The 14220-nt window shown below is 23.8% G+C and overlaps 1 protein-coding gene across 2 annotated transcripts in view; it reads right to left on the reverse strand.

The window, feature by feature from the left end:
• LOC101237139 (C-1-tetrahydrofolate synthase, cytoplasmic) overlaps positions 1–14220 on the reverse strand; it is a 48235-nt gene that overhangs the window by 21729 nt on the left and 12286 nt on the right. For both annotated transcript variants that reach the window (XM_065800222.1, XM_065800221.1), the window contains exons 6-16: positions 10562–10619; positions 10378–10427; positions 10009–10083; positions 8293–8395; positions 7962–8038; positions 7678–7757; positions 5318–5378; positions 5022–5090; positions 4768–4879; positions 1333–1401; positions 39–109 (exon numbers count right to left, since the gene is read on the reverse strand). In XM_065800222.1, the coding sequence (XP_065656294.1) occupies positions 39–109; positions 1333–1401; positions 4768–4879; positions 5022–5090; positions 5318–5378; positions 7678–7757; positions 7962–8038; positions 8293–8395; positions 10009–10083; positions 10378–10427; positions 10562–10619 (825 nt within the window). The remainder of the gene's footprint in view (positions 1–38; positions 110–1332; positions 1402–4767; positions 4880–5021; positions 5091–5317; positions 5379–7677; positions 7758–7961; positions 8039–8292; positions 8396–10008; positions 10084–10377; positions 10428–10561; positions 10620–14220) is intronic.

Raw genomic sequence — 14220 nt, forward strand, 5'->3', positions numbered from 1 at the left:
ATACAGATCACATTTTAAATAAAAATTAAAAGCTATACTTTTGGACCACCGCCATGCATTTTTAATGCTCTAATTGTTGCAACTATGACAGCACAAGTTGGTACCAAACCTAAAGATTTGAATTATTATAAATTAATTATCAAAATTTGGATATTTATAATTTTGTAGTTGATTTTGATAAATATTATTAAACTAAACTACTATTATTAAACTAAAATATAAAATAATATTATAAATATTATTAAACTAAAATATTATTAAACTATTTCCTTATTTCTGAATTTTTTTAAAATAATTATAAGCAACTAATATTAAAAGCAATTAATAGTAATACCATAAATAATCTATAAAATTTTGATTTTCAATTGAAAACAAACCATTTATGCAGGTGAGGTTTCTTTACCATGGTAACTTACCTCAGAAAAGATTAAAATATAAAACCTACATTCCTAGATGGGAAAGGTATTACAGAAGACTAATGAGGGAAAATGTGGTAAAGTGTGACAGCTTTTTATACAGAAAAAAAATCTACTAAACAGAATAAAAATTCTGTAATGAATAGAATTCTTTGCATAATAGAGCATAAAATTTGAATATTAGAACTTACATTTAAACTACAATAAAACTAATCTGAAACTATATCAGAAATAGAAGGAGGTTCTACTACTTAAAAATTGATGAGAAATTCTTTATCAGGAGCCTTGTTTGTGAAGGTTCGTGTTTTAAAGTTGAGCGAGGGTTATAACCATAATAAATTAGCCTCCTTGATTGTAGTGGCCTTCTCAGCCTTGGCAAAGTGAGTAATAAAATATACATATTATAAATTAATGACAAGCTCAACTGTTTATTAACTCTGCAATAAAAAAATAAACCTAAATAACATATTTTTAGCATGACAAAGCTATTTTGTAGCCAAAATACATTTTCACTTTCGTTATGTATGTTTATCATTGAAGCTAAAACAATGGAGACTAGTTCAGATATTAAAAAAGTGTATATTATTATCTTATATGAGCCCATGAGATGCATAGTGGTGTAAGTCACTTTTTTCAATTTTTTTGAGTTATTGCCACCAATAATTAGCATTTTGTTTATTCTATTACATGGCAAAGTGGTATAAGTCTAATGATATCAATAATGATGCTGGAACTGTTTTTTGTTATGCTCCTCACTAAACAGCTGTTTTTGTTCACAGCCATAGTGATATTAGTCAGCTTCTCAAAACTAGATATGAGTGACTTATACCACTATGCATCTCAGGGGCTCATATATAAGTACATATTTATAAATATCTTGTAACTAGAATTTTTTATAACTAAAATATTAACTTACCACTGCTTCTACATTTGATGTTAAAAAATTTTTCCATGCCAATATCAGCTCCAAATCCAGCTTCAGTAACTTAGAACATGAAAATTATACTACATCATTTTTAGAATATATGGATCAAAAATACACACACATGTGTATGCATATATACAAACACACACACATATATATATATATATATATATATATATATATATATATATGCATAAATATATATATACACATGTGTATGTATATATATATATACATATATATGTATGCATATATATATACACATATATATTTATTCATATATATATATATATATATATATATATATATATATATATATGCATACATATGTATGCATATATATATATATATATATATGTATATATATATATATATATATATATATATATATATATATATATATATATATGTATATATATATATATATATATACACATATATACATATATAAAAGCAGCAAGAGATGCACACAGATGACATCATAAAAAAAACAGGAAGTGGGGGGCTTCAGTACATACATCTATTGACTGACAAATAGCCTGACTTGCAGCGTAGCGCTGCTACATTGACTGAGGGTCTGGGATAGAGCAGCAATTTTTTCTTTCATTATTCTCTGTTTTTTTCTGAAAAATTAAAGCGCACTTTTCTATGTTTAGATCGCAAAAAAGATATTAGGAAATTGTGACTTAATCTATGCATTGATTATAGTATATATACATATACATATACATATATATATATATATATATATATATATATATATATATATATATATATATATATATACATATATACATATATATATATACATATATATATATATATATATATATATATATATATATATATATATATATATATACATATATATATATATATATACATATACATACATATATATATATATATATATATATATATATATATATATATATATATATATATATATATGTAGTGCCCTATTGAGCATGTTTGACACAGAACTCTTGGCAGCCAATGGAACCGAGGTAATGACGAAAAAAAATCATAGCACATTGTTTTATAAGAAAATGTGAACAAAAGTGTATGCAAATATCTAGCGTACGTAAATTTCAAATTATGTTATATTAAAACATACTTAAACATATATCAAGTTTTACAGTTTGACTTTCACTTGAAAATTGCATTGCGTCAACCTCTCCTTTATTTTGATCTATAGCATTTATTTCGTTTAAAAAAATTATCAAACAGTTTTAAAATTTCTTAAGTTAACGTGTCAGCGTGGCTGAGTGGGTAGCGCACAGAGCTTTTGAACAAAAAAGCCATGGTTCGAATCCTACCACTGGCAACTTTTTTTTTCTTTAATTTTTTTAGATTTTTTAAAATACAAAATACTTGTGAAGTTTTATAGAGATTATATACAAACATATGTAACAGAATTATACACTTTAACAAACAAAAAGATTTTTTTAAATTTTAAATAATGGGGAGAAATTTATTGCGTATGAGTCATGATTATTTACTTATGTTATTTATGTTTTGCATTTTAAATAACAAAAACTGAAAAAAAACAACGTAAAATGTTGATTTTTTTTCAGTTTTTGTTATTTAAAATGCAATAACAAAAACTGAAAAAAAACAACGTAAAATGTTGAACTTGCCATGCAGCAAACTTAACTTTTTTTAAAACATTAAGGGGGTTTAAAAATTTTTTTCTAATAAGATATTAATGAAAAATTCTAATTTTATATTAAAATTAAACCATTCTATTTAATTTGAAATTTTTAAAATAATTAAAAGTTAAAATTATTCAATATAATAAGGAAATTTAGAGTTCTATAGCTATTTTACCACGCCCCCATTAAACATTCTAAACCAAGTGTGCAACAATGACAGATTTTAGATAAGCATCAAAATAGTGTATTCCATTATTTTTTGACTTAACTTTTAGATTAGGGATTGACCATAAATTATGCATTGTTAAGTTTCACTAATGAACAAAACAAAAAAAATCAAAATTTCCCCTCCTAAGTTCTAAGTTAAAGAAAAAATAAAAATAGCTCATCAAGTTTAAAGAAAATCGCCACCTAAAAGAACTTAAAATCTCCTTCTTTTTGAAGAATAAGTTTAGCATTGCATAATTTATGGACAATCTCTTAGTGTTAAATAGTCTATAGTTTTTAATGGTCTATGATCTTCTTAGTTCTGCCATTTGTATAGCATTGCATACAAAAATAGCATATGTTGAGTTTGCATGCAGTATATGGAACAATCATATATAATAAATCTATAAAAATGAGAAAGCTTTTGAATTTTATGTTAACAACTAGAAAACTTTTTTGCTATAAATATTGCTATAATTATTATAGATATAATAAAAATATATATAATAATAAAAATTTTGCTATAAATATTGCTATAAATGCAGCAAGATTGAAAATATTCAAAACTTATTATGGGACAGCTTTTATTCCCCAAAACAACGCTGATGACAGCGCACTAAACCACTGAGCAACAAATGATATGCATTTAGGAGAAAAACAAACCTAATTATAAATCTCTTATAAGCTCTAGGTATATGGAAAAGATGCGTATGTTAATTTTGTTTAAAGTGCTTCTAAAGCAATTTTTCAAAATGACTTATTTTCCATAAAATATTGAAGTAAATAAATAATAGGTATAGAAATGGTTGGTGTGAAATAAGTATATATAAAACAATAAGATAAGTAAATAATTAGAAATGATTTGGTAAAGACCCGTATTTTATTGGTCCAGAAAACTAGGATATGTATATAAGGAAAAATGATAGAAAAGCTCAGTGTGGAATAGACTTACAAAGATCCGTATTTTTACGGGTCAGATCAGATTATATATATATATATATATATACACAGATATAGATTTAACTCTATATCTATATCTGTGTGTGTGTGTGTGTGTGTGTGTGTGTATATATATATATATATATATATATATATATATATATATATATATATATATATATATATATATATATATATATATATATATATATACACACATATATATATATATATATATATATATACACACATATATATATATATATATATATATATATATATATATACATATATATATATATATATATATATATATATATATATATATATATATATATATATATATATATATATATATATATATATATATATATATGTATATATATATATATATATATATATATATATATATATATATATAATTTTAGATGACAAAATACAAATATATGTAATCATCATTTTTCAAATATAAATACAAATATTAGTATTTCAGGTCAACACATATTAATAAAAACAAATTCTTAAACTATTTCAGTGTTATATATGAAAAAGATTATTTACATAGTTATGTATAGTTTATTTAACTAAAAAAAAGAAAAAATAAGCTTAAAAATTAATAACTCACTAACGAATCCATTTTCACCAACCATTTTTAAAGCAATTTTGTCAGCAATTATAGATGAATTGCCATGTGCAATATTTGCAAATGGACCAGCATGAACAAACACTGGAGTTCCCTTAATTTACTCATAAAAATTAACTTAAGATAAACTTTCAAGTAAGGTTTAAAATAGAAGGCAAACTAATTAAATTAATTTCCTATTTTATTTCCTAAAGCTATATTTTATTTTGTAAAAAAAAAAAACTATTTTTATTTACCTCTAGAGTTTGCATAAGATTAGGCTTTATTGTATCCTTCATTAAAACTGTAAGTGCACCACCAACACCCTATTGTAAATATCCTTTCAAAACCTTTTTAAAAACATAATAAACATATATATGAAAATAAATTATAGATATGCTTGAAAAAATACTTAAAAACAAACTTTACAATAAAAATCAAAAGAAAACTGATACAATATAATATAAAATAAGTTATATATAATATAAAATCAAGATAAAGAATATAATATAAAATAAAGATAAAGAAATACAAGCTGTATGACTTTTATTACCAAATCATCAGCAGTTATTGGATTTTCTTCTTTATCACTAGCAACCACAATATTACCAAGTCTATTAAAAAACACTTTTTATTATAAAATACCATTTGCGAGATATTATCATAAAAAAACATTTTTAAAGATATTATCATAAAATAATCAGAAAAAACACCAGGAGACTTTAGTATCCTGATATTCAAAACTACCTAAGCAAAACTAACTAAAAAAAAAAGAGAAAAAGAGTTAGGGTTATTTGGCGCAAATAGATTCTGATGTCGAATCTAGTTAATTTTTTCAATGATGTTTTTTTAATGTGTTCTTGTACCAAAAAAATAATTCAAAAATATATGTATACAAATTTTTTCTGTGGTTATTTTAGTTACCCCAAGAAGTCCTTACGGTCTTATCATAGAGCACTGCAAAAGAGCATTTAATAGGAAGTTCATACCTCCTTCCTAACCAATTTCGCAAAACTTGCCCAGAGGTAGAGTTCAAAAGAGCATTTAACTTAGAAGTTTATGCTTGCTTTATGTCAAAAAAAAAAAGCCTAGATTAGGCATCAAACCACAGATCTCTTGATTCTAAAGCAAACACTGCAACCATAACTTATTGCTTGTTTTAAATTTATCTATGTATGTATATACAGGGTTCAATATATATATATATATATATATATATATATATATATATATATATATATATATATATATATATTTATATTTATATATACATATATATATATATATATATATATATATATATATATATATATATATATATATATATATATTTATATATATATATATATATATATATATATATATATATATATATATATATATAATATACATATATATATATATATATATATATATATATATATATATATATATATATATATATATATATATATATATATATATATATATACATATATATATATATATATATATATATATATATATACATATATATATATATATATATATATATATATATATATATATATATATATATATATATATATATATATATATATATATATATACATATATATATATATATATATATATATATATATATATATATATATATAGTATAAATTATATGAATATTTATTTATACTAAGAATATTACTTTTTAAGTTTTTTTAAATACTTCATTTCCTGAATCATAAATCGTTGAATTTGTATCTAAAAAAAACATAAAAACACCCAGCTTAACTAGATTGTAAGAAAAAGTCACCTCTAAAAAAACTAGTTAACGTCATAAAATACAATTATAACATTGCTACCTTTTAGCAATATTATTAAAGCTACTGCATTTTTTTTTTTAATTATTTTTAGGTACTCCAAGATGTCCTTACGGTCTCATCATAGAGCACCCTGGAAGAGCATTTAATAGGAAGTTCACACCTCCTTCCTAACTGATGTCGCAAAACTTGCCAAGAGGTGGGGTTTAAACTACAGATCCTTTTGCTTCTGAAGCAAGTGCGCTACCACTCGCCATGGCTGCTTTATAACATTGGTAATGTTGTGACTTTATATAATGCAGTTGGCCATTGAACTTTGTAGGTAGTTCTAGATTAGTGTAGAATGACGTAGAACACTCTTGAAATGTGTAGATTGTTCTAGAACTGCTAACCGTGACAATGTAAGCGATTTCTGAACTAGTTTTTGCTATTGTTGAATGACTAATTGATAAGGTTAAGAAAGTGATATAGAGACAGAAATAACCTTTTAGTTGGGGCTGACAAATTAATTAAGCAGATAATATTTGTTGGTTATTAAATACTGCTACTGGACTTTCGCACCTGCTTTACTGAAATATGTAAAAATATATGCATTGCCTAATTTACATAAGTTACATTTAACAGTGAAAGCAATCAGTATATATTTATTTTGAACCAATATAACTTTATAGACAATGTCACACAAAAATAGTTTTAGCACTGTAGACAAGAACAAGAACATTTGGGACAAAAATCTGAATAAATTTCAGCAGTCGCATAAAAGTAGGGGACCATGCCTTCACAAGAATTTTTACGCAAAGAAAAATGCAGAATACCACTCAAAAGATAAGTAGTTAGGGGAAACTGATTTCTTGGAGCTGAAATTAGTAGTAAGTATAAAAAGAAAGAATTGTGAACATTTTATGTATGTATATATATATATGTATGTATGTATACATATATATATATGTATGTATGTATACATATATATATATATATATATATATATATATGTATATATATATATATATATATATATATATATATATATAATATATATATATATATATATATATATATATATATATATATATATATATATATATATATATATATGTATATATATTAAAAAAGTATAAACCTTTCTCTCATATCTTTTAAGCTTGTAGCCAGAGCAAGTATGGCCATAATTTCACTTCCCACAGATATATCAAATTGACACTTAAAAAAAATTAAAACCAATTATAAATAAATTATACTGTTTATATTTTTAACAAGTAATAATTTTTATATATCAAACACAAACTTGTTTTTTGAAATAGATTTATAACAAAATGCATATTTATGATTTTTAAATTTCTTAAATATCTAATATACTTATAAAAAATTTATATTTAAAAAAAAAAAATTATAAAATTGTTATACCTCCCGCGCATGATCAATTTCAGTTTGAGCTTGACCAATTGTTATCTTTCTCAAGAATCTGTCATTTGTATCCATTACTAAATCATAATGTATTTATTATACCCTTTTTATTATTTCCCCCCCCCCCTTTTTTTTTTACTCAATACCATTAATGCTAACTTTGACAGGTTAGACCCATCAAGAAAGAAACAAGTGCGCAGTATGCAAAGGTTCCTTTATAAGTCCTTTTGCACAAAACTGTACTGTTACTAAATCAATACCACAAAAATATACAAAAAATTTTTTCTCAGTAAATTTACATGAGTAATTATAAATAAAGCATTATAATTGCCTCTTTGCCAAGTGATGGTATCTTTGTCAAAGTTCAATCGAACAAATTTACTTATTTCATTTGAATTTAAACTGTCAGGATCAGTCTTGTTAATTCCAAGTTTCTATAAATAAACTATAATGTGTTAATTTTTTTAAATAGAATAAATTTATAAACATTTAAACAATTAGTAAATTCAAATATTACTTGTTAATATATAAACATAGATAGAAAAACAAAAAAGTAATCATTCAACATGATTTATATGTTCAACAAGCAAAAAACAGACTTTTAAACTATATAGAATTTAAAACTACACTCTCATTCTCTTACTATGAAACATATTGTATGTTATGTGTAATCTAAACTCATAACGTTTTTTAAATTTTAATTCCAATGAATGTATATATTGTATACATGTTATGTATAACCTAAACTTGTAACTTATAGTAATTTCATTTCCTATGAAAGTATAAATTGTATACATGTTATGTATAACCTAAATTTGTAACTTTTTGTCATTTCATTTCCTATGAATGTATGTAATGTATATGTTATGTATAAGCTAAATTTTTGATTTTTATATGTAGTAAATACTCAGGTTTAAAAAACATTACTTACAAAAGTATCAATTAATAATATATTAAGCACATGGAGTGTTAAGTAGATGTGGTTTAAGCATTAATTGAGTTTAAGAGATAATTAAAAGATTTTTTATTTGAAACTTTTTGTTGTTACTATAAAGATATAATAGATTTTTATGTTATACAATACTACATAAAATAGATTTTATGACTTTCAAAATATTTAAATTTCAAAATTTTAACTTTTAATTTTAATGATTTCATATGAACAACAATTTCGGGTGGTATGATCAATAATTGATTTTGGATGGTGAAAATAGCAGTTTTGTTGATTCCAGGCATTCATTGACATTTGACTGCTGACTATTTACTTCATAATATGCAGAACTTCCATTAACCTTAACAGCAAAATCACTAATATGAAGAACTTCTATCGTTAAATTAGAATACAAACATGCAGAACTATCATTAAATTAGAACACAAATATGCAGAACTATCATTAAATTAGAATACAAATTTTATTTCCAGTATAAAATATTTTTTTTAAACTTTCAATATAACAAAATCATAAAATCTATTTCATAAAAAATGTCCATTAAAATTCTGCTTGGTCATCTGAACAAAGTAGATCTAATTTTACGAAGTAGATCTTTTTGCTTTTTAACTTTGGTAAACATAATTGCAATTTTTTACAAGCTTGAAAAAATTGCAATTACATTTACCATAGTTTTTAAAATATAGCAACATAACTTAATCTCATTTTTTTTATAACTGTTTCACATTTCTCAGTGAGCTTCAATTGCTCAGTTTAGTTCAAGCAGTTCAGATTTCCACATAAAACAATTTTTTTTTAACAATATTTACTGAACTTAAAAACAACAAAAGTATTGAAAAACAACATTATTGAAAAATTGCAAAAAATTCTCTGAGATTAATAACCATTTTTTGTAACATTAAAAAAATAGTTACAAAAAAAATTATAATATAAAAATGGTTATCACAACCATTTTTATATTATAAAAACTAAATAATTAATGCATTTATATAAAATATCTCATAAAAGCCTATTAAAAGTAAAATCATCATATATTATAAAAACCTATCATAGTAAGTTTACCATTTAATTAAAAAATTCAAAAAGTTTTTTCTTACTTTCAGTCTTTTAAACATAATAGGAGAAAAAGTTCGAACACCGTTTTTAATAGGAACTAATCGATTCCATAGAGCCTAAATGTGATCATTGGTTAATTAATAATATATTAAGCTTAAATACAACAATTTCATATAAATATAATAATATATTCCATATAAATTTCACATAACATCATATAAAGTAAGATCTCATAGGGGTTTCAATAAAGAATTTATGGGGTGTCAACAATGTAACACTTATGCGCATTTTATTGCCTACTTAAAAATCAAATTATTGAGGAAATTGATAAGTAAATTTAAGAATAAAGTAAATAATTGAAAATTAAAAGCCATTAAAAATCTAAAACAAGAAAAACACAAAATATATACCATATCTTTTTGTGTTGCCTCATGTAGAATTCTTGCATCTATTGCAGCAGCTAAAATTAAAGAAATTTTATAAACCTTTATAAAATAATTGTGTAACTTTGCTTCAAACATTCATTCAAAGCTTTAGTGTTAAAAGAATCAGCCGTGATTGAACCAAGGAAAAAAAGAAACAGAAGATTTTTACCAAGTAAGTTGTTTGCAGCAGTGATGGCGTGAATATCACCAGTTAAATGCAAATTAAACTAAATAACCAATAAAACAAAAAAAATCAAGATTAACCAATGAAATATTAAAAATCTTTATTAACACATCAAACATTCTCTTTTCAATTAAACTTAAAAATGTTATAACAAAAATTTCAGGCGTTAAAACAAGATATAAAATAAATTAAAAAAAAAAATTAATTAGTCAAAACAAGTATATCTGATTTATGTTGAAAAAAAACAAGAGATACTAAACAATTTCCAGCAGGAAATTATTTACTTTTTAAAACTAACTAAAAAAGATTTGCTTATGTGTAAATGCTTATGTTTTAGATAATTTTTGATAACAATAAGTACTTGACAAGAGACAAATAAAACTTGCCAATTCAAGTCAGTCAAGCCTCATTCTACCTCATGGTTTTCTATACCTTTCTCTATCCTAGATGGTTTTCTTGTCTTTGTTAATACCCCATGATATTAACAAAGACAAGTCTAACATTTTATCTCTAATATATGAATCTGATCATATCGCCTCTCTCATAGATAAAGCAAATCTATTAGCAAACAACTTTTCCACTAATTCATCTTTTGAATCTAATGATCCCCCTTTTCTTAACATTTTAAAGAAACAGGTTAATCCACTGTTTTACCTACTATTAACTCCTGCTTCCATTGTTGTTTGCATGCTGTCCATGCAATCTTTTTATAAGACTGTGCAGACAAGATTCCTTTCAAAGTTTTTGAAAATGTTCTCTTGACTTCTCTTCATTACTCTATGATCTATTTAACAAACGATTAACTTAGTCTTATTTCCCAGCCTGCTGGAAAATAATTGTACTTTCAATTTTTAAAAACTAAATTTTTTTTGAGGTTTTAATTACCAAAATTCATTCCTCTAGTTCTACTTTCGACTATTTAACTGTTATACAACAGTAAGGTTTTATTATGCATTAGACAGAAGCAGTGGTGCAATGTCTCAGTTCGGCATGCTGGTCTTCTCTATAATCTTGCTTCAATATATTAAATATATATTCAAATAAAAAAATCTACATCATTTTTTAAATGAAAACTTTTGATAGATTTAGGTTTAACTCTTTCACTACCAGTCATTTTAACAAAAATCTTTATGCTGCGACAACACATTTTTTGGATAAAACTTGGATGACATAACATTGAAAACTAACTAAAATTTGAATAGTAAATCTCTTTGAAAGCATAACAAACTATATATCAATAGAAAGTTAAATAACTCAAGCTGAACATTTTGATTTTTGTAACTACTTAGCTAAATATTTATACACTTATACAAGTTAAATTTTACAGTGTTTTTTTGTTTTTTTTATCAAGGATTTCTTGAGATTTTTTAACTTTCTATAATTACCCAATTTGGCTTTTTTTTTGTTCTTGATTATGTAGAGAATAGTTCAACTTTAGGAATAAACAAACTTTATGTGTCTAGAATAAAAATTTATGTACAAAAAGCAATAAATTGTGAAGCACACTTAAAAGCTGCTACAAGTGGCTTGCGGTAAAAATTTTAAAAAATCAAAAGGTGCTGTCAGTAGTTTGTGGTAGTAAAAGAGATAACAAACGATTCAAATTATTTTTATAAAATATTTATTAAAAATGTATTAAAAGAAACTTCTGCATTTTCTACAGTTTTACAAGAAAAAATTTAAATAGTTAGAGTCAATAGATTGATAAGACGAACAATAAATTTATTTCAACTGAAATAATTTAAAGCTAAATAAAGGTACATATGAAAAAAAGCAGATTAATATATTGAAACAATGAAATAAAATATTCCATTTGAAATTAATAATAAAAAAAAAAACCTCGTAATTTTTTTTTATTAATTTAAAAAAAATCGTGGTTTCAAGAAATTTTTTGATTGTTTAGAAAAACATATAATAACAGCTTTGCTATTTGATGATCAAGATGAAAAGTATAGCAGCCTCTTAAATTGCTTTAATTTATTAAATCCAGAAACATGGCAGGTCATATTTTTGAAGCACCATGGATTGAAGGTAAAAATAGATTAAAGTTGCTAAATAAAATAACCAAATACATCATTCCAATAACTGATTTTCAGATTTTGTTGATATGAGAAATTTAGAATCTAAAAACATTATTAATACTATTTTGGAGCTTGGATTTTAAATGTTGGATGTTAAATGCTGTTAATTCCACAGAAGCAGTAAAATGATTTAACACAATGAATTTATGACAATAACTTTAAATAAATAATACTAGAACTAAAAAATTTAATAAATTAAATTTTTTAATTCTAGTATTATTTTATTATACAGGGTGTCCATTCAAAATACGCAATAATTAAAAAGAAAATTTTTGGCAAAAAAAATTTTTTTTAATTATTGCATAACATTTTTTAAAGAATTCAAAGGATTTTTTAAAAATTTTGATTTGGAGTTGGAGTCGGAGTCTATACTTTTTTTTTACAACTCCACACAATACTAATCTAAATTAAAAATATAAAACTTTATAAAGAATAAATATTGTTAATAAGATTTAAAATAACCTTAAAAAATCATTAACTTGATGCAAATTAAGCTACTAACCAGCAATAAATAAAAAAAATCTAGTTTTTCCAGCATCAATGTTGCTTAAAGCATTAATTTTCCAGTTTTATCAGCATATTTTTTAAAAACAGCCATTTTCCAGTTTTTTTCTAGTTTTTCCAGCAGAGTGGACACCCTGTTATATAGAAGACATTTTGAGGGTGAGAGCAGACATTAAAAAAAAAAGTTGTTTTAATGACCAACCTAATACGTATATAAATATATACAGCGGTGGCCAAAAATTAAAGACCACTCATTTTTTAGTTGGTTTCTTAATCTTTAAATTAAAATTAAGAAGATTCTAATTAACATTAATTTTTTTTTTTTAATATCTTGTTAATTAAAACATACGGATTAAAGTGGTATAATGTTTTTAATCTAATTCTAATTAAATAGCGTTTAACTTATTAAAAAACTGATGAGTACTTATAAATCTTCTTTAAATAAATTGGACAAAATTTAACGACCACTTTCAAATCTTTAATTTGCACTTATTAAAAATAATAATCCATTATTTTTTTAACTATCTTAATTGCTTATTACGTTGGCTATAAAATAAAATGTCGAAACCTGAGTTTCGATATCAAATAAACATTTATTTTTTGAATTGCAATAAGGATATAAAAATATTGCAAAAATGCGTGCAAAGATTGAAGAAAAAGACAGATACGCGGCTCTTGTATTAAAAGAAGAAGGCTATAGCATCAGACAAATAGCAGAAAAGCTCGGAAGGTCTCACTCTTGCATTATTAACATAATTCAACGATGCAAAGAGACCCGGTCAATTAATGATCGTCATAGGACTGGACGCAATAAAATTTCAAATGACCGTGATGTTCGCTCGTTAGTGAGATTAATGAAAGAAAACAGACAAGCATCATCTACAGACTTGTCTACGAAATGGACACTATCAAATGGCCTGAAAGCAAGCCCTAGAACTGTGCAAAGGGTCCTCCACATTTTAAATTATTTATGGCGTGCTGCTGCAAAAAAACCACGCTTAAATAAAAAACAAAAATTTGCTAGGAAAGAGTGGTGCAAACTAAATAAAAATTGGTCAA

This window comes from Hydra vulgaris, chromosome 06 (genome assembly GCF_038396675.1).
Source record: "Hydra vulgaris chromosome 06, alternate assembly HydraT2T_AEP".
NCBI lineage: Eukaryota > Metazoa > Cnidaria > Hydrozoa > Anthoathecata > Hydridae > Hydra > Hydra vulgaris.